Source organism: Meleagris gallopavo, chromosome 1, assembly GCF_905368555.1.
Source record: "Meleagris gallopavo chromosome 1, MGAL_WU_HG_1.1, whole genome shotgun sequence".
Lineage (NCBI taxonomy): Eukaryota > Metazoa > Chordata > Aves > Galliformes > Phasianidae > Meleagris > Meleagris gallopavo.
The window spans coordinates 165,163,701-165,191,144 of record NC_139404.1 but is presented as its reverse complement, the minus strand read 5'-3'; the positions used below and the strand labels follow the sequence as shown (position 1 = coordinate 165,191,144).

The window sequence follows — 27,444 nt, the reverse complement described above, 5'->3', positions numbered from 1 at the left end:
TCAACCTTCTGGCTGCATCGCAGCTGTGACCAATACCCATTTTAAGGCATCCATCATGGCCCTACAAAGTTTTCTTCACCAAACAGGATGCAAAGTAGACGGGAAACGGTGCACTATTTTTTCTCTTACCATTTGCTTGACTTCTGTGCTGTTCCAGCACGCATATTTTTTGCATTCTCCATTTTAAATGTATACAATGAAGCTTATGCCATAATGCCATGATGGTGTTGTACTTGTTTTCTCCTGTAGCAACCCTTTGGTGAAGAGATGAACTTTTTAATGGTCACAGTCAGCTAAGGTACTTTTTTCTGAAGTTGTTTCAAAAATGGAAAATGAAATTAGAAGTCAGATTTAACTGGGGAAGCACTAATTGCAAAGCACCAAGTAAAAATAGGGAAAGAAAATAACGAGTTTCAGGAAAACTTTTTACTTTCTCGCCAGCTTTGCCAAGCTTTCAGAGCTTTTTGCCCATGCTCAGAGCTCTCTTTCTGGTGGGCAGGAAAGGATCCACTCTTTTTGGAACAGTCTCTGGGAAACTGTGAGAAATCATATATTTGGTCACCCAGGGCACACTGAGATTTCTGTGGCAACCGCAGGCAGAGGAAGAGGTGAAAAACAACGAGTTGGAATGAAAGGGAGTGACTGCTCTCAGGGTATCAGAAAATAACACAGGTGTTAAAGTGCCCACCAGCGCCAAACCAAACAAAGGGTGGTCTGGTCTTAATTTTCCTTAGAGTTCCAAGGGTGTCGTTTCTAGCTATAAGATGATTTCTTTCCATAAAATTTAGCTTAGGAATCGAGATGATGGTGAATTTTTCAGCTGAAAAATTAACAAGTCCAGGGATTTCTGGGCTCACACACTTGGCAAATGAGGTCGGTTTTAATGGCATTAGCACTGAGTGGACAAATGGGACTAATTTGCAGAATAGTGGATTCCAGATACGTAAAAAAAAAACTTGCTGGTGATAAAGATTTATGAATTCTGTGTTCATGTTGATGAAGTGCCTGGTTGTTGCTACTTATAATTTAATATTAGTTCCTCTTGCATATAACTTTTTTTTTTTTTTTTTTTTTCTTCATCCCATAGCCTTTTTGGAGGCAGGAAAAGAAGGGGAAGAGAGCAAAGGGATTTAAAGAATGCCTGTGGGGTCAGGCTCCGCTTGTGCTAAAGAAATAACAAATTGTTTGAGGTCACAGACGTTGTTAAATCATGCTCAAGATGTCCAGTACTTCTGTCCCAGCTCATATCATCAAGCAGATGTTGGGTTGTTTATTAAGGGCTCAGATAAAGCTGAGCTCGCATAGGGGGACTGCTACCAACCAACAGAGCTTGCCAGTCTCCAGCAGTTCTCTGGGTAAGATTTGGCAAGTTCTTAGCTCCTCCAAACACAATTCCATCATCAGTCTATACCAGGGAATGGCGAGGGCTGCCCATTGCTTCAAGCAGCATCTTGGGAGCCAAGTACCCCTCTGGGTCTCTTTGCTACAGAAACCTCTTGCCATGTTGGATGTGAGGGCAAGTTGTTTAGGAAGAATTTCTGTGGCTCTTGAAATATCCTGACCTTTAAGGAGGCCTTGTTCATGCACCAGTGACTCTGGGTTTCTTATCTGACTGTTTTTTTTTCAGTAGTAACTTTTGGGATACAAAACGAGGTAGCTGTTCCAAATAGACAACATTTCTTTACGCTTATCAAAATACACTGGGAGAAAAGGCAAGCAAGGAACATCAGAGAAAAGATTGACTGGACAAGTAGATTCTTTTGCTTGATGTAATATTCCCTTTGAAACGTAGGTTTGCAATTTCATCTTGTACCATAAGCTGTAGATAGCTTATGTGCCCCTTGAAGGCTACTTTACTCATGTAAATCTGTGTTACATGCCCAGTGTTCAGTCTTTAACCTTTTGTCCTCTTTTCCTTGTTTTTCTTCACACACATTTTTACACACAGAGATTTTTGGCATAGTTTTCTTGAGATTTTACATACAAATATTTAAGGAGTATGGCAGTTGTTCAAACTCTAACCCCAAGGCCATGAATGTCCCTGTTCATTGCAGAGGACTTGGCCTAGAGAGGTCCCTTCCAACTCTAAGGATTCTGTGATTCTATGATTCCACGATTCCAATGTAGAACTATCCATTACCTCTAAGGGGAAGTGATTTCCCAGCTTTAAAATCTGGAAGATCCTTATGTAGCATCTGGTGAAATAAAGTCCAGGAGAGAATAAACTGGCAAAGCAGGCAGAGATAAGGGTGAAAACAGACATCCAGTGCCTTTTTCTATTCATCTTAGGCACCTTCCACCACCATACTTGCTTCATGACTCTGCCATCTGATGAGATAGTTTGAAGGATTCATCCTGGTAGGCTTAGTTAAACATTTTGAGGCTACATGCTGGATCCATGGCTGCATTTATCCTGTACTTTCAGCATCAAATGTAAACACGCTGTTGACAAATTTCCCTGGTCTTTCAAAATCAAGCACCTGCAGAGATTAGTTCACATATTAGATGGGATGTATCTCTACCTTTTCAAAACAGACTTAGGCCAGATTTGCGAAATAGTTGTTCTTATCACAGTGATATTTGTTGACATAAGGAAATTCAAGAAACCTGGTAGTGCAAAATGATCTCCAACTCGCCATCTCAAGAGGAGCTAGGTTGAGAACGCATTTTTGCACTTTATTTAGTGAGAAAGATATGAAGCCAGTTTAGAAAAGCATCTTCAAATCTGATTGTAAAGGTGTTCTATACCTGTGAAGGTGGAGGTGGGTGCTCAGTGAGACTGTCAGACTCCAGTGCAGGTGATGCATTTCCATTAAAATCAGTAGCAGCTGGCAATACAATGCTTCTGTAAAGTCTGCTGAGCAGGAACTCCTTTCCCAAGCTGGCCCATAAATGCTCAAGAATCTAAATCTCCTTGAAAATCACATTTCTAAGAAGCTAAGTTGCTTTTCAAAATGGTATTTGGGAGCCTCAGTCATTTTCCAAAATGCCCTTTTGAAAATGTTACAGTAGATCCTCTTAGATGCTGCGTGTGGCCAGAAAGTGTTGGGAAGGGGTTTGACATCAAATGAAATTCGATTATAGATTTGTTGAGAATGTTCTAAGGTAGATCAAGTGCAAAGAATAAATTTGTTTAGCTTGAAGTATCTGGTAAACATAAAGAGAAAAAGGGCTGTGTGGTTGGACAGGTCTTATCTCAGTATCTTTATTTACATTTTCAAAGAACACTGACGCAATAGAGCTACCAAAAGAACTGCTTTCCATCAGCCTGAGAACAGAAACAAATTAGTCTTTAATAGTGTTGTGTGAAAACTATGGCAAATGTTATGTAAAGCTGTGCAAACAGAATGTTTGTGTTCTGGTTCCAGGTCATTTAGTGGGCAAAAAAAGGAGACATTTTGTGTGAAATAGTCATGAAATGGCTTGCTGTTATATAAGGATAGGAACTGCTAGATCAGACTAATGGTGACATGCCCAGAACCAGATGCTTAAAAGGAAAATGCAAAACATCCTGGCGTGGATAATTACGAAATAGTCTGACCACAGGAGAAATTTCTGCATAAACGACTTTAGTCCTAAAACGCTAAATATTTATATTTCTTCCAAAAAGGCTTCAGTGCGATTTCCCATGGACACAGGACTTATGCAACCAGTGTGCTGCCTGGCCATGCAGATCTCCGACTCCCTCCCTCTCTGTCCACCCTTCTGCCTCCAGCAATCCCTGAACACATCTGATCTCTGCCACCAGGAGCACAGATCTCACAAATATCCTACAGCTTTCAGGAGTGCGAGCTGCTCCTTGGTGAGGAGAGGCAGCTAGTTGTGCCAGCCCAGGGTGAGCTTACACCTCATTAGAAATCAGAGAAACCACATGGGAGGTGATCTCACAAATGCTCCAGCTGTGGGAAAAGATTCAGCTGTGGCTTCTCCATCAACATGAGATGCAAATCCCAGGTAATCAGTCATTTATGGCACTACCTCTTTTTCTTATGGATTATAACTTTGGATATCCTTAATATCTGATGTAAATGCTTAATACTTTGTGACTGAGCATATTCTTGGCTTTAATAGCATCCGGAGACAATGAGCACTAAGCTAGAAGTTGAATAATGTGCAGATAGGACATTTACTTTTGGTACCTGTAATCTACAGATTTCATTGCATCTTTTCCTATAAAGCAGCTGGGCTTAATTAGCGCATGATGCTCTTTATGGGCCAGCAGGCTAAATTGTAAATGAATTAAAAATAAGTTGAAAGCAGTGTCTCTCCCCTTGGGAACACTAGAATTAATTGTTTCAAGGTGTTGAAACCCTACCTTTTTGCCACGCTGGGCTATTTGATTGTTCCACGGAGTTAAAACCATCTCAGAATACACATACTGTCCTTCTCATTCCAAGGTGGCCCATTCTTTTCATACTGAACTTCTCAGGACAGATGTATTGAGTGTCTTCAAAACTTGGCCATCCTCTGAAGGACCTGGACCACCAATGAGCCGCCCTGTACCAATCCATTCCCCTTGAACTGCCAAACCTCACATCTTCCACCACTTCCTCTTAACCTTCACAGCAGCCTGAGTTATGGAAAACCACACTGAAGGAGATTCATGGGGGAGTCCTTGCCCTAGTGGCTGCGTGGGGTACTGTTTAGACACTGTAACAAAAGTTGTGATTGGAAATTCTAAGACGGAGAGGTCAGTCTCCTAAAAGAGGAGATATATATGTGTTTCCCACAAAATTCAGCTTCTAGTGTGACATTGCTAACGGGAAAATGTATTCGTAGATATTTTGGCAACTTCTCAAAGTTGCCTCATTTCGACTGCAAGTATTTCTTTACTTTTCATTAACACTCATGCAAGAAAGTATTGTTTCTAGGGGCAGCATTGGGAAGGCACTTGGACACATCCAGCTGTGGGTTGCTTGCTCTTAATATAAAGTAAGTAAAATAAAATTGGTGAAGGCCAAATGATTTATAAGTTGAATCAACCTGACAAGGAGAGATAGGGCTGGCAAAAAATATGTTATGTCTTAGACAATATATTACAGACTTTACCTGCTTAACTGCAAACCTCAAATACGTAGGAAAACAGAGTGGTGGAGTCTGTTCATGCAAGATATTATCTGACCTAATTCAGACATTTACGCTGTGTTCATTTCTCCCCTCAGGGACCTGAGCTTCATTTTCATTCAGGTTCCTGGAGAGGTGGCCATTATTTGCACTGAAGAAGAAGCAATAGAAGGACTCAGAAGACTGGTGGCCTGGAAGAAGAGGAGCAGGAAGACTGCATGTCCAGTGGACAGGAGACCCTACAAGTCTAAGGGACAGAGACATGGCAAGTTCCAAAGGGACTGGCAGCCATTCTTACTGATTTCTTGTTGAAGTGTGGCTCTGGAGAGTTTTGTGAAACTGGAGAGCATTATGTGTTTTTTGACTGGACCTCATTCTCTAACATCTTGCTTTCCTGAGCTGCCATATCAGCACATTATTTTCTATACCTTTTCCTTGCACTTTAAACATTTATTTTGTGTTCCAATCTCCTCCTCCATGTCTACAACACATCCTTAACCCTCATTTCCACACTCCCACATAATCTACTGGAAGGGTGATTTTTTTGGCATTTGCGATGGTGTTAACAAGGATCAGATGCTGCCATTGTTTATGAAAGAACTAGGTTTCCTTTACCAGCTGTGGCATGCAACAGTAAAAAAAATCCAGCAGTGCGGACTTTACAGTGGAGTTCTTGTATTTAGCAGGTGAAAAGTCAATACTCTACCTGTAATGAGATTCGGTCATGGAAAACCCCTTGAAGTTGTTTTTAGCAACGAGGCATTAGTCACCCTTGGACAGCTGCTGGCCACTCGGCGCTTCTGGCTCGCATCGCGCCGCGTGCAAGGGCTGTTTTGAAGGCTGCTCAGTGTTAACGGTGACTCTTGCTACGCCTCAGGTGTTGAGTTTAAGCACATGGTTCCTGGTTATTTTAGGAAAACATGAGCTCATGTTCCAAGCAGCCTTCCCTCCTGTGAGAAGTTCATTGCAGCCTATCTCTGTGCATGGGTCTGGGGATGGTAATACCCCGTGTCTTTGGGGAACTGGTGTGCCTTGGATTGTCTTCCAATTTTAGGGATATGGGATGGTGAGATAATGAAAGCGTGAGATGATGCAGCGCCATGATGGGGCTGTGCTGGGAGCACCTCCAAAAGTGTCACCAGAAGCCTGATGGCCACCCAAAGTATTTCGCTGTGCCCAGTGCCCTTGTGGATGATGACCTGCCCACAATGGGGAACCGAGGGTGTATTTGGAAAATATGAAGAGTTTGGTCAGGGAACTCATGGAAATGCAAGTGCAAGGGCTGAGGAAAAGGTGTTTTCTGTGTCAGACATAGGTTACGCGAAGAGACAGTGGAGAGGTGAGATCATGGAGCAAGGTCTGAGGAGTGGAATCTATTAGAGCATCAAAAGTGCTGGATTAAGTCATACCATGTGAAGGCAGCTCCTAAAGAAAGGGAAAATACAGGTGATGAAGGAAGAAGTCAGTTTAATAGACCTGAAATCTGTCTTGCCCGCAGAAATGCAGGCTTGGAGCCTTCTTAGGGAAGAAAACAAGAAGCTGCTGCCCAGTGGATGCTTACCCATTTCCTGCACCCCATGGCTTCCCCCAGTCTCCAGCACTGGCTAAGCAGGAAGGAACTTCTGCTCAAGGAGAGTGCTGGATTTTCTGGCTAGTGGACAAGGGCAAGGAGGGCCCCGTGAGGGCAGTTCTTGCACTAGATATAGAGAGTGGGGATCCATGTTGATATGTGGCAGGAAGTAGTGAAGGGGAAGCACAAAAGATGATCAACAAGGGTCCTTTCTCTGGGACTCAACCAACCCTTTCCTTTCTCTGCAGCTCAGGCAGAGTTCGCAGAGAAGAAAGTCTGATGGTACATTGTCACCACATTATAAGCAAATATCTTGAAATAATGCATACAGCTTTTGCTGATACCTTTATCATAGAGCAATCTAAGAGTGTATGTAGCTTGGATCTGACAAGCAGATCTGAGAAAACTTTTTATGATAGAGAGTACATTTAAATGTAGCTCCGGAGACGACAAGGAGAATTTGAAATTCAATTTCTTCTATAGATATGACAAAAAAACAAAAACAAACAAACAAAAAAAGAGCAAATGTGAAAGTGTTAGAAAAGATACAGAATTTCATTTAGACATCTTGTGTTGAAACATTGTGCTGTCTTCCTTTGATAACTTTCCGGGCCGCAGTACCCTTCATTTAAGACACCTAGAAAAAATAAGACATGAAAAGAGCAGTAACCAGGCAGGACAGAGTCTTATTTGATACAAGGCTTCTTGAGAGAGGAAAAGTGGCTGTTTCAGCTGTTGAATTATTCCTTCAGTTTTACTGCTCAGGTTCTCCTGAGTCGCTCCGATGTCACGATAGAATCTTAAATCTAACCAAGGCATTCTCTTGGTGCAGGGAAACCCCTGTGCAGCCTCAAGCCAAGGAAGTTGTTTAAGTGAGGCTACAGTTGTGTTTAGGCCAGGAATGGTTCTCTGTATAGGGCTGGAAGCACGTGGAAAGGCACAATGCGACTGAGAAGTTTCCTCCTCTGTTTCCATTTTGTGGCTTCTGCAATAATCTGTCAAAGGAACCTTATAAACCCCTAAGTAGTGGGTTTTTTAAAACATGGCTGTTATGGTAATGGTTTAATGCTGCCTCCTTTGTTATGTGTTAATGGTGCCTTCCTCTTAAGTCTACTAATAAAAGAAACTTAAACCTCAATGTGAAAGTCCTTGTAAAGTTACAAATCAAACACATTTGTGCTGTTTTACCTGATAGGCAAGACACTGGCATGCCTCTGTGTGGGGTTTAGCATCAGGCCTTAACCAGGGAGCTGCACGCCCACTGCTGTGCATTTGGGGTCACCTGTTCCACATATGGGGCAGAGCTATAAAGGAGTGTTTTACGCAGTGAAAAGTCTCTTAAACTAGGTGAAAAGGGGAGGAAAGGGAAGGGATGGGGAAAGTTTAGACAAATGAGGAATAGTAGAGATGAATCCAGATAGAATGTTTCATCATCTCTATCACACTTTGATGATCTCCTTAATAGAACTTTTGAATCAGACTGTGGAATATATTCACAGAGAAGTTTTTTCCTTGTAAGTGAATTCTCCAGACTTATTCGTGGGTCTATGGAAAACTCTCAGTTACACTCTAACTCTGTAGCTCTCCATAAATAAATTAGTAAAAGAGGGGTGTGAATAGGTTTCCAAAATTGGCCAGGGTTTCACCATGCATACTGCACAGGGCAGCCCTGTACCCAAAGCACTAGACTGCTGCTATCTTCATAAGGAGGTGATGAGTGCATGAAGGTAACTACAGAGCCTGAGCACTTCTGGAGAAATCAGTGCTTTGGATGACATCTTCAGAAGGCTCCCAGCTTTATTTCCTACGGTATTTATGAGCAGTTACTTATTAGGGAAGTAAATGCAAGAAAAATATAAAGGAGTGGGAAGTGTGGACTGATTTCTGGAGAGAAGTGCAGTGGAAAGGACAGGAAGGCTGAATTTAGACACACCTAGAAAAAATATAAAAATTAAGACAGCCACACCTTTCCTATTGCCAAAACACTGCACTTTTATATAGAGAGAGAATGAGGGTCCCTGTAACCTCACAGAGCCATGAAGAGGTGATGGTTTGGCTCACCTAATCTTGTCTTTATGTGTGCAAAGTGAGGACCATCCCTTGTGAACACTGTGGAGGTCAACTCCTACTTAGCCATCGCGTATGCTCAGAAACAGTTAAGTCCAAAGATAACTTTTAAAAGACAGTCTCCCACAGGCAGAGATCTCACAGTGGAGATCCTCTGATCTTCTGAAGTCTGCCACATTTCCATGGCCTGCCCACTTAGGAGCAGATAAACTCAGGGTGGTTTCATCATTCTTATTCATGGGTGGAAGCCCTGTTTTGACCTCTCTTCACTTACAGCATCTCTCAGCTGGCCATCAAACCCTGCAGAAAGCTACTGGTTGGTATCTTCATGCTGCTTTTCTGAGTGGTGGGGACTGACTCTGGTATCCAATCCTTCTTTGAGCATCACGTGGATGTGGCACCCCTGGCAATCTGCTGTGTTAAGCATTTTTGGAGTAATGACGTACATATTCTTGAGGATTAGCCAGGCAAAGGCAGTAGGCCACTGTCTTGAGGGCAAAATCCAACCCACCAGTCCTCATGTGAGCCATGCTGCTGAAGTCTATGCGTAGCCCTGGGCCTATTTCTCTCATCAAGGCCTGTGTGGCAGACCCGCCGTCCCACATACACTGTGGGTTTCTTAGGGTGGCAGAAGGAAGTAAAAAATTTCCAGGCAGAAAAGTAAGAAAAGTAAGAAAATGCTGCTTTTTTTTTTTTTTCATGGTGGAAGAAAGGCAGAAAAATTCATTTTAATGGACCTCAGATGGATCTTTGTTTTGGTTGCCATGAATGCCAAGATGGAGGCTGACTCCTGCAAATGCCCTTCTGGTTTCCACCGCAGTGCACAGCATGGCTGATGGGTTTCCACCAGGAGGGTTGGTTTCTGCTAAAGCAGCATTTTCTCATGGCAAATATTTTTGATTGGAACACTACTGGCTAACTTCTGGTGTGAACGTGAAGTGCTCTGAAGGCAATTCTATGGTTACCTCATCCATTAAAAAGCACAGGGGCTGTGAAAGGGATGAGAGGGGGATAAAAGCACAGCTCTGGCCTCTCTACAGTGATGCTGAATGTGGGCTGCCCTGTCTGCACCTCTGGCCACCCCAAAAGCTCGCCGTGGTGAAAGCCTTGGGGCCTCTTGCAAGCAGCATGGCTCTGGGTCTGAACAGCCAGGTCTCGCTCCCTGTGGGCATGCCAGCTGTATTATGACTTTCAGCTCTATTTTAATCCGATTGATGGAGTGGCCGGAGATGCTGATGGGATTAGAGCTCAGCATGATGACGAAGCAGTCGGGATTTGCCCTTGCACTGATCCCTGCAGTACACCAGTGGGGAATAGCTGCTCCTGATTTACGAGCTGTAGGAGCCCTGCTTTGACATGGAGCACTTCCTCCAGGACATGGGTCCAACCCAAACACATCTCACAGTCTGCAGGCTGAGCATGAGGTCTGGCTTTCTTTTGATTGCTCCCAGTGTGTTGTGTGTGGTCTCAGGCACTGTGACAACACTGTGTTGGACCCAAAGGCACTACGGGCATTTGATGGGCATTTGACCATGTTTCCTATGAGAAGACCACACTCTGAGCATATAGTTTCCCTACACTGGTCAAAAAACCACCAACATAATTGTTCTTGGGTCTGGTCGGCTCAGAGGGGATTACGGGTGTGAGTGTGAGTGAGTGTATCTCATCTGATATTCAGTGACAGCAGCAGAGCAAGTGGATTTGCAACAGCTATGAATTATGCTTAAATAGACTTTTTTTTTTTTAACCTATGTGAAAAGAGAAAGCTTCTCATCACTTTGTTTACAGGAGCCCTCTCTAAATGTCCTCTCCAATGCTGCACTGTTAATAGGGTAAATTGCAAGCATGACTGCAAGAGTCATCAGAACTGTTGTCTCAAGGGTGGAGAGCTCTCCCTCTTGAGAGAGCCTGGGATTTTAAGCCCTGAAAGAGCAGCTTGACACCCTGTGACCTGCCTTGTAATGTTCCTAATCCACCTCTTTATAAATACAGGCTGCTGAGCGGAGGGGGAGTGCAGACGGGGGATCTCACAGCCTCGGGTGCTGCTTGCAGGAAGCGGATGAAGGTGCTCACAAGCTAAGTGGATTAAGCCTGAGTAATGTCAGCTCAAAAATAGGAGCTGCAGCCTGACATAAAGGTCTGGGGAAGTGAGGTTATTTGTTGATGAACCATGCACCAGGAGGATGTGAGGGAGGGTCTGGTCTCGCCAACGTTTCCTATGTGGGCAGTGGATGCAGTCTGGGAGTGCCCAGGGGATGCCTCTCTTCAGGATACAGCTCTTCCAGGCTATGCGGTTTCCATGTACTCCTGTGAGATGCAGCTGGCAGAGCAAAACTAAACAGGCTTCTCCAGCAGCAGCTGGCTGCTCCCCGTCTGTTCCTCACTCTGCCCTCGTTTAAACCCCACCAAACATCTGTGTTGGTTGGGAATTGGTCAGTGTGTATGCCTGTCCATATGGGGCACCAAGCCCTCCTGCAGAGCAAGGCAGAGGCTGGATTTAAAAATAAGATTTAGAAGTATTATTGTTTTTTTTTATTATTACTTAAAGGTATTAATAACTAATAATATTAATAAAGTCTCTAGTAGAATAAGAGAAAAATAGGGTGTAAAATTCTAAGATAAATAATAAGACTTAAGAAGCCTTTCTTATGCCTCCACAGACATTTCCTCATTACTTGATGCAGAGACTGATGCTCTGCAGCACAGGGGCTGGTTTTACCCTGTGTTCTGTGTGTCAGAATAGCATCCCCATGGCTTTGCTAATCACCACAATGCCCAAGCCAATAGCAGTTCCTACTCCTCCATTAGATCTGACACTTTCAGACTGTTCCTCTTCCCCTTTGATTCTGTTGTTTTCTTCATATACATCATTGTTAAGCCTTTCTTGAAACATGTAGTTGTCCTTGTAATGTGAATTGTATGTCAATTTCGTGTTTGTTGACATGTTTGCTGAGCAGATGAATGAGCTTTTGAATAAATATTAAATAAATGATCACTTTTTAACACAATTTTAATGGTGTCAATCATTTTAAATTTTAAGCTAGTAAGAAAGAAGGGTGCACAAATTGAAACACAATGTGCAGGGCAGTGATTCTTTCTAACTCTTAATGCTGTCATGATAATAAGTGTATCTTGTTTTCCATATTTTGATTTCTAAATTTGTAAAAGAAGCCCTCATAATTTTCACATATGTGATCTATGGCACCTACAACCTCACATTTGTCTCTCAGCCCCAAGAAAGCCCCTTTGCTTTTTCTTTTTTTGTCATAATGCAGCAGGAGTTAACAGCTTAGGGGATGGAAAGAGGTCTGAAAGTCTCCAGGAAGATAATGCTTGGGAAGACAGGTTTAAACTAAATAAGAAAGCAGATTTCATCAGCCTTCTTGGAAACAAACTGACCAGACTTGTGATCTGTTTCTAAATTTGGCCTTTGAATTTTCCACGTGCAGGAAGTGACAAAAACAGTGGCAGTAATCCTTGGTGAGTTTGGACACGCACATAAAGGGCCAAAAGCTTCTGTCTGCTATAGGTCTAAGGTAAGGTGGGTATTGTAAACATGACTCATGATGAGTTTAAGACAACAAGCATGGGAAACACAGCAGAAGGTCACGCTTCTTTCCTCACAGTTTTGGAAACCGAAGACTTTTCCAATAGATTTGAATGTGCTGCAGGGGCACAAATATAAACACAGCTTTTATACTGATTTTCTGTTTCCTAAAATGCACCATTTCTGGATGATGTTAAAAGAGCCTGAATAGAAAAAAAAAAAAAAAAAAGCTAACCTAAAGCGTTGAGCACATTAGTTTGTGGCAAGCCAAATTCCAACTGATGAAAATAAAAGATGCTGTGAACATATGATAAAACTCCTACAGTCGATTTGGTCCTGCCCCAACAATGACAAATTTACTCCTGGGTGAGTCAAGCTAAATGTATCAGACATTTAAGTACCCACCTGCCAATACAGAACCCACCTGTTTCTCAGACTTTCACATGCTCATTTTGTGTTTGAACTAGCACAGTCATGCATGAGCTGATTTGTTTCGAAGTTTTGCCTCCCTGTGGATGCTATCATAGAATCGTAGAAACTTTTTAGTTGGAAGGAACCTTTAAAGGTTATCTAGTCCAACTCCCCAGCAATGAGCAGGGGGACATCCACAGCTCGATCAGGTTCTCCATCCATCCTGCCGTTGAATGCTTCCAGGAGCACAGTAACCACCACCTCTCTGGGCAACCTGTGCCAGTGCCTTACCACCCTTACTGTAAATATTTTTTTCCTTACACCCAGTGTCTAAATCTCCCCTCTTTTAGTTTGAAACCATCTTCCCTTATCACAACAGACCCTGCTAAAGAGCCTGTCACATTGCTCTTACAGACCCCTTTTAGATACTGAAAGGTCACTCTCAGGTTTCCCTGGAGATTTCTCTGTGCTGAACAGCCCCAGCTCTCTCAGACTGTCCTCATAGGAGAGATATTCTATCCCTGGGATCATTTTTGTGGCCCTCCTTTGGACATGCTCCAACAGGTACATTTCTCTCCTGTGCTGAGGACTCCGTATCTGGACGCAGTACTCCAGGTCTTACCAGCACAGAACAGAGGGCAGGATCACCTCCCTTGTCCTGCTGGCCACACTGCTTTTATGTCCAGCTTGCCACCCACCAGTACCCCCAGGTGCTCCATACCTTCCAAATAACACAGGACAGTTTGCTCAGGATGAACTCCATCTATTCCAACATTGACCACCTGAAAGCCAAGTATCCCATCAAGCCATCTGGGTTCCTCCTATAATCAATTGAGAAAAAGAGGTAGGTAGGGATATCTGAAAAGAATAGATTCCATTCTGAGCTACACATCTGCAATAGATGGGACAACTCCATACATTTACTTCTATCCAGTAAAGACAGGCAAGGGAGCCCTGGTGATGAGCTGAGATGGGTGACCTGACTTCTGGATGGCTGAAATTAAATTAAATGGATCCTGGCCTCAGAGGATCCTCCTTAATATGCAGGTCTTGTGAAAACACTCTATTTCAAAACTTCAGGCAAGCTCATAAAAATATTTGAAAAGTCTATTATCAAATAAAATCCTCTTGAAAGCAGATTTGTACTGGTGTGGGAAAGAAGCCCTTAGCACCAGAAATTGTTTAGCTGGGAGGAAGCTTTTCAAAATGTAAGATTTTTAGCCTATATTTTTAACATAGCTTCTTGATTTTCCCTGGAACTCATGCTCTTAAATCCCCCAGAAGCGTTTAAAAACTCCCTGTCCAAAACGAAAAGAAGTATTAAATTTATGAAACTGGGAAAGCAAAACCCTCATTTTAAAGAGAATTCCAGGTCATAGGACTTGTGAAGTCTATCCCAGGATTCAAAAATCCATCTAGATGAAAATGCCCAAAACCATAAATAATGTTACATGGCCATTCTTTTGCCACAGCATCTTTGGAAACGTACCCCTTAGTTTCTACCCTTTCTTGTTCCCTTTAATTCAAAGCAGCAAACACATGAAGCAGCTGTAATTTCTGATTGTCTGCTGGTTGCTGTGATTAAAACATCCCATTTGAGTAATGCAAATAGATGTGTTAGAGTGTAGGTTTTGCATAGATTGCTGTCTAAAATGAATGTTTTTGATCATCATTCTAGTTACCTGTACAGGTGGATTTATCAGAGGATTCTCCATGAAATCACAGCACTATTTTATTTTACTCTAGCATCCTTCTTATAACTAAAAAACTAGATCAGTTTGATTTTCTATTTTAGATGTTTGTTTGCACAACCCCAGCATGCTTATGAACTGTGTTTACCAACCAGAAACGTGTGTATGTGGCCAGAGTGAATTTTTGGGAGAAACTGATGGTGGATGATTTTGCCTCCAGGTTCCTCAGAAGCCTCTATGTTCTGTTTTTCCAGGGAAGAGTCTGGGAAGGTCCAAAGAAGAGCAACAAGGCTGGTGAAGGGCTTGGAGAATATGCCCTATGAGAGGAGACTGAAGGAATTGGGGCTGTTTAGTATGGGGAAGAGGAGGCTGAGGGGAGAACTGATTGCTCTCTTCAAATACCTGAAAGGTGCTTACAGCGAGATCAGGGCTGGTCTCTTCTCACTGGTGACAGGTGACAGGATGAGGGGAAATGGCCTCAAGTTGCGCCAGGGTAAGTTGAGGTTGGATATCAGAAAACACTTCTTTACAAAAAAGATTGTTAAGCACTGGAATAGGCTCCCCAGGGAGGTGATTGAGTCACCATCCCTGGATGTGCTCAGGGACATGATTTAGCGGAGGGTTGTTAGAGTTAGGGTAGTGTGGTCAGGTTGTGGTTGGACTTGATGATCTTTAAGGTCTTTTCCATCTCCAGTGATTATATGATTCTATGATTTTAAGTCCAGTTATCTACAGGGACAGGAAAGCATAGCAAGAGTGGAAAATGACGTCCCATTCCATTGTGCAAAACTCCCATAAATTAATAAAGAATACAAAAAAGCAGCTGTGGGGAAAGGCTCTTTCTCTAGGATTGGTAAAAGGAAACCATTACTATATCCTCCAGTCACCTCTGTTGCAAGATGCTGTATTGTGAATGCTAGGCTGGTGTTAAGCAGTGCTCTCAAACAGATTAACTAAGGGACAGCCACAGCCTTGCATGGGGACCTTGGCTGGGCTGGTGAAGGCAGTGCATTGCATTGCATTACCTGTGTGTCATATCCACATTGAAAAAGCAGTGGCAGCTGACACAGGGGAGATCTCACAAGCAAAGCTTTCTTTCCTGTGTGCCTGGTGTTCAGCGGTGAGTATTTCAGCTCAAAATAAGAATGTAGGACCCAGAGCATTTTGCTGAAGCCCAGTTCTTCCATCGACTCTGACTGCACGGCAGTGAACTCTGCAACCCACAAGATTGCACCCAGGCAGCCTGGCTGTCTCAAGCAAACAGATTAGCATTGACTCATTAGTCTAACGGCTATCGACTTTAATTTCCTATGAACTCCTCTCAAAGCTCGTTTAAAACCCAAGAGCTAAAGGGCAGATGAGTGCAGAAGTGAGGGGAGGAGTATCGTATTCTCCCACCGGCTTTGAGAAGAATCCTTTCATAGCCCTTCTGGGACCATACTGGCTTGTGAAACATATATTCTCTTGAGAGCTAGGGCAAGAATGCAAGTCAGAATGACATGGCTTTTGTGAAATGTGCATTTGCAAGGAGCAGAGGGAAAGAAATCTATATAACCACATAAAAGTAGATCAAATACCAAGGCAAGAATGCACGAGTAGAATTCGTTTTCACTGCTTAATTTTATTTTATTTTTTTTTTAATGTGACTGGTTCTTTGTTTTTGTTTTTCGGAGAGTAGAGGACATTTCAGGATAGGGATAATTTTGGATGATCAAAATAAGTAAGTCTTGCATAATAGAGAATAGTGACACTGGTAGCTCTGGTCTGGTTGGTTTGTTTTCTGTTGTGCACTTTACACAACACAGAATTGCAATATCTCATGATGAAAGGAGTCTGAAGCTCCTATTGAGTGAAACCAGGCAAAATTCTCCTCTTGAAAATTTTACCTGAGTAAGAGCTCAACATAGACTGTAAAATCTGGTCATGAAATCCTCAGCTAAGCTGATAAGAAACCAAAATCCTCAGACAGACAAGTAAAATAGGATTTCCAACCTCCATGGTTATTCACATCCTTCTAATGGGCTCTGGCATCTGCGACAGAATTGTTAGGGGAGTATTGATCTCCTGCAAAATGTGGTGTGTAACAGTGGTTTGCAGACACACAGAGAATACCAAACCCTCCCCTGCAGTTTCCTGCTGGACTGATCATTTGAGGAATGCTGGAAATGCAAGTGGCATTTCCATTTCTCCTCTTAATCCATCAAATAGACATTTGATGGTCCATTCAATAGTGTGACTAGTTTTCTTTTCTCCTTTTCCAAAGGAAGGTTACTGAATGTTGATGTTGGATGCAGTCAGATGTTATAATGTGAAGGGTTAATGAGGGTAACTGCTGAAAACCCAGTTCTTGCTACTGAGTAAAATGAAAGCCATTTATTTTTAGGCAGTTTTAAAAAAAGCCAGCACTGTTAAATATATTTGTGTTTCAATGCACATTTTTTCCTGCTCTTTCAAGCCTTGCTGCCTCCTTCAATGAGAACGTTCTGTAGGCAGTACTGCAGAGCAATTTTCCAAGAATGGCCAAGAGCACCCCAGCACCACCTCATCCAATTGGGATTGGGCACGGTTTTTACCAACTGACTGCACAGTTGGCCATGGTGGGTAAGAAGCTACCACTTACCATGTCAGATCCAGCATTTCTATCTCTCCCATCGGGGTCAGATCCTCCCAGTACACTCCGTTGGGCTTCTCTTGCATGTGTCTCTGAAGAAAAATGAGATTTATTGCCCTCAGGGAAAGCCACTTTTGCCTTTCCTTTAGGACTCCTTACAATCTGGAGCAGTGAATTGGGGTCAGCAAGCTTGTGTCACCCACCTGACCTCTTCATCTCCTTTGGAAAACCTACCCAAATTTGGCCAGTAAACATCTATAAAAAAATCCATTCCTTCGTGATCCATGGAGACTTCTGACTCTGGGTCAGGGTTTGAGAAGCAAGCAGTAAAAATGAAGCATGAGACTATGTGCTGGAGAAGAAAACAAGATATTGAATAGCTGTTCATTAATCAAGTGCTGGGAACAGAGAGGGGCATGGTGGTAAAAAATAGCATGCAGTTCTTATAATTAAAATCCATTTCAGCATGTGTATGTATAGAGGGAGGTGCACTGATACGATGCAAACAGCATTAATTTACACATTCCTTAGTTTTGAAGTGCTTGGCTTGGTAATTCTGCTAGAGATCTGTGAGCATAAGGTTTTTCTTTCTTTTTTTTTTTTCCTACTGCATAGCATGGTCTACTGCCTTTTGGTTCCCTATACTTCTCTGGATTTATATGATGTGGAATATTTGTGACTGCCTTGTTCTGCGATGATGTGATTGCAGAGCTTTTTTCGGTGCTGTGGAAGAAATAAAAGGTTGAGCTCACTGTGAGCAGTTGCTAAGAAAGAAAAAAAATCCTGCTATTTTAAGCTGTTCCACAGAAGCACGCACTGGCTTGATTGGTTATTGATTCCAGTTGCATTATGGAGAAAGCACATTTTTAGGCAAAAACATGTGCAGCCACATGTTGATCTGCAAGTGTGAAAACTGCCTCGGCTCTAAGGCTCTGTGCTGGGCTGTGCTGAGCTTGAGCATCTGAAATGCTGAGGAGCCACACTTCCAGCTGAAGAGCATGGCACCGGTCCCTTTGGGAAAGTCTTCTTGGCTTCTTCAGCTGTACTGAGCTTTGGATTCACTTCAGTTATGTTGTGCCTTGGGTCTCGCAAGCTGTCTGTAGGATCATAAATTAAAGGCATGGACTGCTCCGAACGTTGGAGCATAACTGTACTGCTGGACTGATCCAGGGAAAGGGGAACAAACTATGCAGGGCTCTCAGGCAGTGCCTAGACAGGACACTACAAGAGTTTAAGAGGATGCTATGCGGTCTTCTGTTTAGAATGGCAATACATGTGGGCTTGTTCAGTGTACTGGGAAGAGATGCAGCCTCACTTGCTATACACACATTTGAGATGAACACTTACGTAATGCCTTGGATATGTCTATGTAGGTTGCTCCAAAAGTAATGTTTGCTGTTTGTTTCCACGGAAACTACAACAGATGCAAGGAGCACAATAACACTATTTGATAGAGCAAATTCTCAACTACAAAACACTATTTTTCAACAGAGTCACCACTGTTAGCTCTGCATTTTTGCCAGCGATGAACAAAAGCCTGCACGCTGTGCTCATAAAAATATGCATAGCTGTCTGGAACGTGGCTTGTCTTTCACATTGCTGTCACCACTGCTGAAACACACCACGCATCACCTCACTGCGCTCACATCCACTGTTTGGTCTCCATAAACATTCAGCAAGTGTCGATGAATATCAATGGGTGCAATTTTTTTCCACAGAGTAGCAGAAATGATGAGACGATGCGTGGGCTGCACAATTCTTGTTCTACTTTTACCCCAGCTGACCCAAAATGGAGGCTTTGTGGAAACTTGCTCTTAGCCAGGCACTGGAGGAATATGACAGGGAGGAGAGAAGCCTGTGGCCACCAGGCTTCTGGGATAATCCTTTTTCGGTTGTTAGTTTAAAATAAATAACAACAAAGTACCTTCCTGAATAAATGTTTGTAGGAAGAGAACCCAAGTTCAGGCACATTTAAAAAGGACATTATTTTCCCCAGAAGAAAGCCCGAGTCTGTAAAAGTGAACAAGGGAAAGACTTGGAAACTGTTAGCTATTTCTTGGAGGCTTTTCCCATTCCTTCTCTTGCATGTCAATGTGTGCTTTGCCTGAATGAGAGTGGGTAATTTTTTTTTTTTTTTCAGTAGTGCTGAAGATATCTTATTTTCCTTTGCTGGGAAGAGCCAAGTCCTCCTGAACTTTATCCATTTCTTGGCTCAAAATGTGGTCATTTGTGAGGGCTTGCAAAAACCATCTATGTGAGCCCTTTTTCAGAGGAGACTTGAGACACACATTTTACAGTGAGAATAGGAAAGGATCCTATTGATACCCACTGGTACTGGCATCCTACTGGAACAGTTGTTTCTGAAATGATCGCTCTTGCCCCTCATTTGTCTTGCTAATTGTATATTAGGTGCAATGGGTGCACATCCTCAAAATCCATGTTTGGGAATAGGTTGCCTGGAGAAGCTGTGGGAGCCCTAACCCTGGAAGGGTTTGAAGCCAGGTTGGATGGGATCCCGGGCAGCCTGAACTGGTGAGTGACAACCCTGCCCATGGTAGGGGGTTGGAGCAAGAGGATCTTCCAATCCCTTCCAATCTAAGCCATTCTATGATTCTATATCTATCTGTGTGCCTAGATGAGCTGATTACCTCAAGCAGTTCTGTAGATATTGCCTAATTTAGGCTGAAGTCTCTTTTCTGCATGATTTCAAATAGGAACTACAGACCTCAGTCTATGCTGAACTGTGGATTGATACAACTATCCATCCAAAGACTGTTGACCCATTTATTATCAGCAGGATTCTTGCCAAAGTGTGTGATGAGGGTTTTCCATCTGTGGTTGGCAAAGAAAAGTTGAGGTTATTGCTAGAAACTTGTTCTACGTAGAAATGAGATTTGTCCAAAGTGTACATCTGGATTCTCATCCCTGACCAGCTCCTTGTTTCTCATCTCAGTTTTCCTAAGCATTATTTTAGTCAATCAGACTTCCTCTTCGGTCCAATGAATATTTAATCATGCATGTAAAGTCAAACAGCTCCAGCAAGAGAAGTTTGGAGCAATTCTCCTTTACTATAGCACAAAGCTGAACACCTTAAAGCCATCAGGCCTCTGCTCTGACAGCACAAACAATTGAGCCTGAGTCTCTTCACACTCATGTTGTAGGATCACAAGCAAAGGGAGATCTTTTCTTGATCTTACACTGTGGTTTCAAGTACCGTCAGATGTGGCTCAGCTTGTCTAGATGGCTGTGTCTATACTTGTAAGTCAAAACCTGAACCTGGGTTTCCAGACCATGAACTGTTTGCAGTCTCATTGCTTAGGGCTTGCAGATTTGTCTCAGAGAGGGCTCTTGGAGGGCCTGAAGCAGAGAGGTATTGGGCCTCTGCTCCTTCCTAGCCCTCTTTAGCTCTGTAGATGTACCTGGGGTCCCCAAATCTTCACAGGCTGTGCAGGGGGGGATCCTGGATTTCTGCCTGAGGAATGAGCTTTCACTGGGCAGCAGAAGGATGAGGAGCAGGGAGTCGCAATGCTGATGTGTTCCCAGGGGTCTGTTACCTGGTACACTTGGTATCATCTTAGTTAATGCTGAAAGACATATGGGTTTTATACTGAGGAGGCAGTGGGACCAATTTTATATCAGAAATATAAAAGCTAGAATTACTTGCTTATACCATGCTGGTAATAACAAATAAGGCAATTTGTCTATTTGATTTTGAGTGTACCATAAGTTTGGTTTCTGGATGTGCTTCTTTTTAATACACTCCAAGCAAGCGGGGCAGCATGGGGAGAACAGGATCAATCTTAGTGTTTCATACTTCTCACCACTTCTTTATCAGAAAATATGTTTCCTAAAGCAAGCCAAGACAGCCTCAAAATTGTATCGTCCTATGTCCATTTCTACTTAATGAGGCATCTTCATGTAGATCAGTTAGCACAAACACTTACTCATTCATCCCTTCACTAACCAGTCAACCACAAAAATATAACCAACATTTAAATGGTGCAGGAGAAATGGCAGATGGGTTAGTGAGGCTGGAGATCGGGCCAGTAATTCCACAGTGTAACATGAAGGCTCTCAGACAATGCTATTTGAATTAATTGAGGCTGAACTGAAAGATATGGTTATTGCTAGGGTTAAAAACAGCTGACAGCTTGACCTATTCTTGTAGTTTGCCGTACCAGCATCAGTCCCAGGCTCTGCCTGTCACTTCTCCTTTTCTCCCTTTAAATACACAGTGCTGGATTAACCTCTGCCTAGTGTTAGGAAGATCCACCATTGGCAGGTCTTCCCCAGCCGTGGTCCTCAACACTGGGTGTACCCAGGCACATATCAGTGTCTTCCTCTCATGACATTGCCTCCCCAGTGTTGTTAGTCCCTGCTGTAAGAAGTCAGAGCATGGCTGACAGTGTTGCTAATGGAGCATGAGCACATACTGACGTTTGTCTTGTGGATATTATACCTTGTGAGTGTGTTTACCAGCTGCTTCCACATCCTGGAATGAATTTCTGTTTACAGGGGTCCATTAGGAGAATTTTCATACCATATTTATTCTCAGGGAAAAGACACTGAAATAACATGACCCCAAATCAAGTAACAAACCTGAAAATTGCAGAGCAAATTAATACGAAAAGGTACTTTCTGCTTAGCATCTGCCTAGTAACGATGATTTCTTCCTCTTCTGTTCATCTTAACCTCATGTTTCTATGCAGGAAACATAAGGCCATGGGCAAAAGCATCTCAAAAGCATCCACTGACTCCAGATATGCCAGGTAACTGTGGATTTCACAGTTGTTATCACCTTGTAGCCTAATTAGATATAAACCAGAGCAGTTTGAAGTCTCGGTTGATGTGTGTGTTTGCAATGCATATTTAAGGCCCCATTCTAAGCTGTGGATAAGAGCTGAAGGCACATACCTACCCCTGCCAGGTGGAACCTGAAAAGCAATCCTAATTGCCATTGCCTCTGGTAGTCACCACACAGACCAATTGGAGAGGAGAGGAAGAGATAAAATGTGGGCAGTATCTGTTATGGATGCCATTTTTCTTTAATGCCAGGCTTGAGTTTCTTCATCTAGGACAGCACATACACCAGGTTAATCATAAAAAGAAGTATCAAACCAAAAAGGTGACTGAGTCTGTAGGGAAGCTGCTGGTGTTGGGAACCTCATTAGTTTGGGTTCTGATTTCCAAAACACAATGAGAATAACATCTACAATTACTTGGTTCTCCAGTGGTGATGGGGAGGTTTTGAAGGCTTCAGTACTGATCAGAATTTATCACATCAGTCTTCATGTGGCAAAGTCTGAGACTCCCCTGGCCATCCATGCAGAACAAGGTTCATTTAACTAAGCTTAGAAATCCTAGGACTGAATGATTTTTTTTGCTCTGGGGGCATCTCCCTTCCCTTCTCAATTAGAAAAATACATTGGAAACAACTTACTTTGACCTGCACGTTTCCTACAGATGTCTAAATGAGTCCAGATGGTTCTTATCATCCATGTGGCAAGGAAAACTGCACAGTGACTTATAAATGGATGTTGATCCTTGGCTTGTACTGCTTAATCCTCCCATGGAGCCAGCCTTAGCTTTCCAAACTGCAGCAAAAGTGCAACTGGCGGCAAATGCAATGTCTTTTCTTTGCACTTTGAACCAGGATGTACTGAACAAAACCTGCTGGCTTTCAGGGATATTCTGGGAACTTCTTCAGACATTTTTGTTCTTGAAGTCCAGTAGGCAGACAGTTTCAGCTCTGTCCTCTGCTTACGGGATTCTTCCCCTTGCATGCTAAATTGACTTGGCTTCCTTCTCTTTGAGCACAATGTCAATGCCAGAACACAAGGGCAGCAGCAGAGCTCTTCATGCTCTGGTTGTCTTGCCTTTCTTCCTAAGGCTTTCAGCATTATTTCAGCTTTACACTTGCCCCACAAGCTCTCTCTGATGCAGGTCTCTTACCAGCTTTTACATCCATGCTACAAGGCCAGCCATTATAACTAGATATTACAGCAACACAATGATATTTGTAACACTGGAGCTCCGTTTTTCTTCTTTTGTAGGAGCAGAAAACACTAAGTCTCTTCTGTATATGTTCTCAGTCTCTTGCAGGAGCATATTGCTTACTTCCAAATGCAAAGATATCTCAACCTCCCATGGATCTCCTTGAGATCTGCAGGCACTCAGCACTTCAGATTAACAAGCCCTAATTATCTCACATCCTCCTCCTGAAGCAGTTATTTCCCTTCACCCATTGCGCCCATATGGAAAGAGCTTCTTCCAAAAGCCATCCTCTTTTAAAAGCCCCAACTCTGTACTGGGGACTCCTGTAATTTGATCAGACTTTGCATTTAGTTATGGACTAAGAGAATCATGTTTTAGTCCATCCCTTTATGAACGTGAAAGAAAACAAAACTGAACATTTCTTCCCAGTGTTGCCAATTGGTCCTATTGTACACTGGTGTTGTCAGCAAGTTGCACAAGACCTTAATCCCTTTTGGCTATTAGTGAGTCTCCAGCGCAGAGTGAGGCTGGAAACAGGAGTGATTTCCACTCGGATTTTCATTTTTCCTTTTCCTGCTGAAACCTAATGAAGAGGCAATGATGTTTCGCAGCGTGCTACTCCATTCACTGCTGCCTGCTTAAAATGAGGAAGGTGGAGGAGTAAGAAGAAAAGACTCCTTTAAATCCATAGAGGAGCATGGGTGCCTGTAAGAGCTGTTCTGTGCTGCAATTCATGCTGCCATTCATGAAGTGTCAGAAAACTATTGTAAGCTGTTCTATAAACCCACACTGAAGTCTTGAGGAGTTCCAGACCATGGCTCTTGCCACCACTGGTGTATTGGTGATAGGATAATAGCAGGTTTCACTCCATTTTTTTTCCTTTTTTTTTTTTTTTTTGTGGTGGTTAATGTAGAAGAACAAGAATTTTAATGATTCCCAACAGACCACCCACTTAGCTACGCTTAGCTACTAGCAGTAGGAAAGCTATGGTGGATGCATGCTGGTAGAGGTGAGTTTTGAGAAGAGTTGTGAAATAGATGTGAAATATAAGCCAGAGCTTTCACAAACGATTTCTGGAAGGCACTCCATGAAATACCACATCAGTAAGATATCTCAGTAGAGGGTGCAGGCTGGGAAATTGCTTCTGAGTAGCAACTGAGGGAAGTATTGTCACACCTATGAGAAGATGTCATGGTTTTGGCTGGAACAGAGTTATCTTTCTTTGAAAAAATCCGTATGATACTGTGTTTTGAATTTCTGTTGATGATGATGGTGATAGCACACTGGTGTTTTAGTTGTTACAGAGCAGTGCTTACAGATTCAAGGACTACTCTTGCTGTCCCACCAGCAAGGGACTTGGGGTGCACAAGGAGCTGTGAAGGAACAGAACCAGGACAGCTGACCCCAACTGGCCAAAGGGATGAACCTTACCTTTGGCGATAAAAGCTGGGGGAAAGGAGGAGGAAGGGTGGATGTTCTGAGTGTGTTATGCATGATGAATCTTGCTTTCCTGGACATAGCTGAATATCTGCTTGGCAATGGGAAGCAGTGAATTTACTTGCTGTTCTGCACTGCTTGGACGCGTGGCTTTTGCTTTACTCAGTAACCAGTCCTTCTCCCAACCCACGAGTTCTCACACTTCTACAGTATCGATTCTCTCCCCTATCCCACCTGCCATGTTTACCAAAACAGAAGAGAGGTTAGATGTTGGATCACTCAGGAGGATAACATGTGCTGTGAGCTGCAGAGGAACAGGCAAGCCAATGGTATCATGGAAAGATGCTGAGGACAGGGTCCATCTCAGCTAACACTAAACATTTAGTCATCTAGGCTCCCTTTGTGGTCAGAAGAGTGCGGCACTTTGAAGGCATGATTCATGACCTATTTTTGGCACTAACCTACCTGAGATGAATTAAATTACACTTCACAAGTGCAACTTTCATCCCACTGATTCTGAAGGAAACTTGGGACATGTAGCATAGATACAGACATCTGTATTTTAGACGTGTGAAGGGAAGTGAGGCAAATCCTCCTTTGCACACAGAGAGAAGGAAAGCATTGCCACAAGACATCCTCTGAATCTGAGGCAGCATCCAGTCACCATCCACTCTTGTCTCTGGGTGAGGCAAGGAAGGAGAAAGGCAGTGGTTTGCCCATTAGTGGAGAAGATACTGAAGAAGCGCCCAAAGGGACTCATGGGGAATCCATGATGGACCAGGTAGTGCCAAGATGATGTATTGGGATGATAATAGTGAAGTTTGTAATGTTTCTGGATGGGGTGATGTGAGCAAGTCAAGACAAAGCACGGGGGATGCACAGGAAAAGTATGAAATATCACAGAGATTGATAGCATGGTAATATTTATCTATGGCCAACATATGCAAGATCAGTGAGTGTGTGGAAGAATGTATTCTTTTGGGGTTATATTCTGAAAAACATCAGGAAGAGAGTATTGTTGGAAACTAAGAAAAGAAGTGAAGGTGAAGAAGCCAAGGAGGTTAAGCTCATCCATGTTATGTTTCATCCCTCATCAAGAGCTTCTGTAAGTAGTTACACAGATGTAGGCCAGGAATAATAACACAAGAAAACAGAAAAATGAGATTAAAAGCTTAATTAAGAAGAGGGTTTCTTCAAGAGCAACCAACATTACTGTAACTATTGACTTAGACAACAGTGATCCTTTCTCATTTGTATTTTTTTTCTGAAATTGCATTCAAAAATCTTTTATCAACAACCTTAAACTTGCTGAAATGTGTATTTTGCAACTGTAAAACTGTATTTGCATGGGCAAAAAGGAAAGCTTTTGAGATGACTGCAGCACGATTTTCTATGAATGGTTTTTAAGCAGTTTTTCCAGAGATGCCATGAATTTGCTTAGAACTCCAAAGAAGGGAAGTGGCTTTCAAACTTCTCATTCTGCTTTTTCAGCCAGAATAGCCATTTTGGGTGTATTTCACATGAAGAATGGCTTCAGAGCTTGATATGTCTTCATGCTGGGTGTTGTTGTTTTATGCCAAGGATGTTCTCAGTGTTTAGCAAACAATAATAGAAATAAGCTGTGTAAGCTTTGCTTTATAATCTAGCATGTACAAAAAAGATCTCATAGGCACATAGGAAATAGGGTGGATGGTGTGTTGGACTAAACAGTCTGGAGACTAAGTCTCCTAGACAATAAAAGCACAAATGCTGGGCATCACCCTCCAGCTATGTACACAAAGCACGCCTTATGAACTGAGATAGGGGAGCACATATCAAAACAGATTAAGGAAGACACCTTTGATCTGTTGTTTTTCCTCCTATTACTGTAGGATGAAGTACTGTGATCTGTCATTCCCTGTGCGGACATTCAAAGGAGTCTGCACTAAAACAGCCCTCAGCTGGGTTACTGAGAGATGGGTAGCTAGCTGCTGTATTCATATTTGAAGATGTGGACGTTGCACTGCTGCTCACTACCCTCTGGGTCTGGCCGTTTAGGCAGTAAATTCCATCTGCCACGTAAGTGGCTCAAGAAGGTGGGTCTGGATAAGGTCTTGTATTATAGCTCTGCTACTTCTCCAGAGATCCTTGGTGGAGACATACAAATCCTGGTCCATACTCCTATTTAAAAAATGGTGGTCCCTCAGTGGTCAGTCAGGTTGCAGCTCTGCACAAGATGCTACCAGCAGGAATAGCCATGAACTACTTGAGTTCAAAAAGACTGATAAAAGAGAGAAATTGAGAAACAGAGTCATGTCAGACAGCAAGGAAGTTCTTTTTTGTGTATTAGAACGAAGCAGAGACCAAGGGAGCATTATAAAAGCAAAATAAGCAAACAAAGCCTTTTCATGACATATTCCCCACCAGATGGTTTGTAGATAAAACAAAATCTGCACCTCCTAGGTCTGTTAAAAGGGTTAAGCTGAGCTGAAAGATGCCTTCAATAATATCAGTGTAAATATTATGAGTGGAGATCTGGCCAGTTAGTAGCCCCTGATTGATGCTCAGTATTAGATTAATGTCTGCCTCAGGAAAAATGATCTTCTGCTGTCACGTCAGTTTTTATTCTCCTTTTTCTTTGCTACAGGATGCCTGATCAGATATTCTTGTGTGCTAATTACAAACCAACACGGTGTTCTATTAGATATGCTTCTCTTCACTGAGCAGACCAACTGCTTCAGAGACCAGGCAGACTCATGTCCGTGTAGTGGCAACTTCCACTTGTAACAACAACAGTGACTTTGGCACAACTGAGATTTCATGGGAGAATTTAAGTAAAAATAAAAAAAAAATCTCTCTTCTTTTTTTTTTTTACTGTAGGTAATAGATTTTCTTCTGTAGTAATGATAATATAAAGTATTCTCAGTGCAAAGAAGACTGTTTGAAAATGGAATAATAAGCAATGAACATTAGGTATTGGGATGCTGAGATCTTAATGCTGAGATGCACTGAAATAATATTTATTTTATTTTATTTTTAAGATCAGTTTTTCCATTATTAGGCTAATAAATAT

The 27,444-nt window shown here is 42.6% G+C and overlaps 1 protein-coding gene across 1 annotated transcript in view; it reads right to left on the bottom strand.

The window, feature by feature from the left end:
* Nucleotides 1-6,587: 6,587 nt before the first annotated feature.
* LOC146545763 (uncharacterized) overlaps nucleotides 6,588-27,444 on the bottom strand; it is a 63,616-nt gene continuing 42,759 nt past the window's right edge. Inside the window, exons 3-5 of the mRNA XM_085230149.1 lie at nucleotides 16,971-17,053; nucleotides 13,381-13,480; nucleotides 6,588-7,271 (exon numbers count right to left, since the gene is read on the bottom strand). Of these exons, the coding sequence (XP_085086275.1) occupies nucleotides 7,171-7,271; nucleotides 13,381-13,480; nucleotides 16,971-17,053 (284 nt within the window). The 3' untranslated portion in view covers nucleotides 6,588-7,170. The remainder of the gene's footprint in view (nucleotides 7,272-13,380; nucleotides 13,481-16,970; nucleotides 17,054-27,444) is intronic.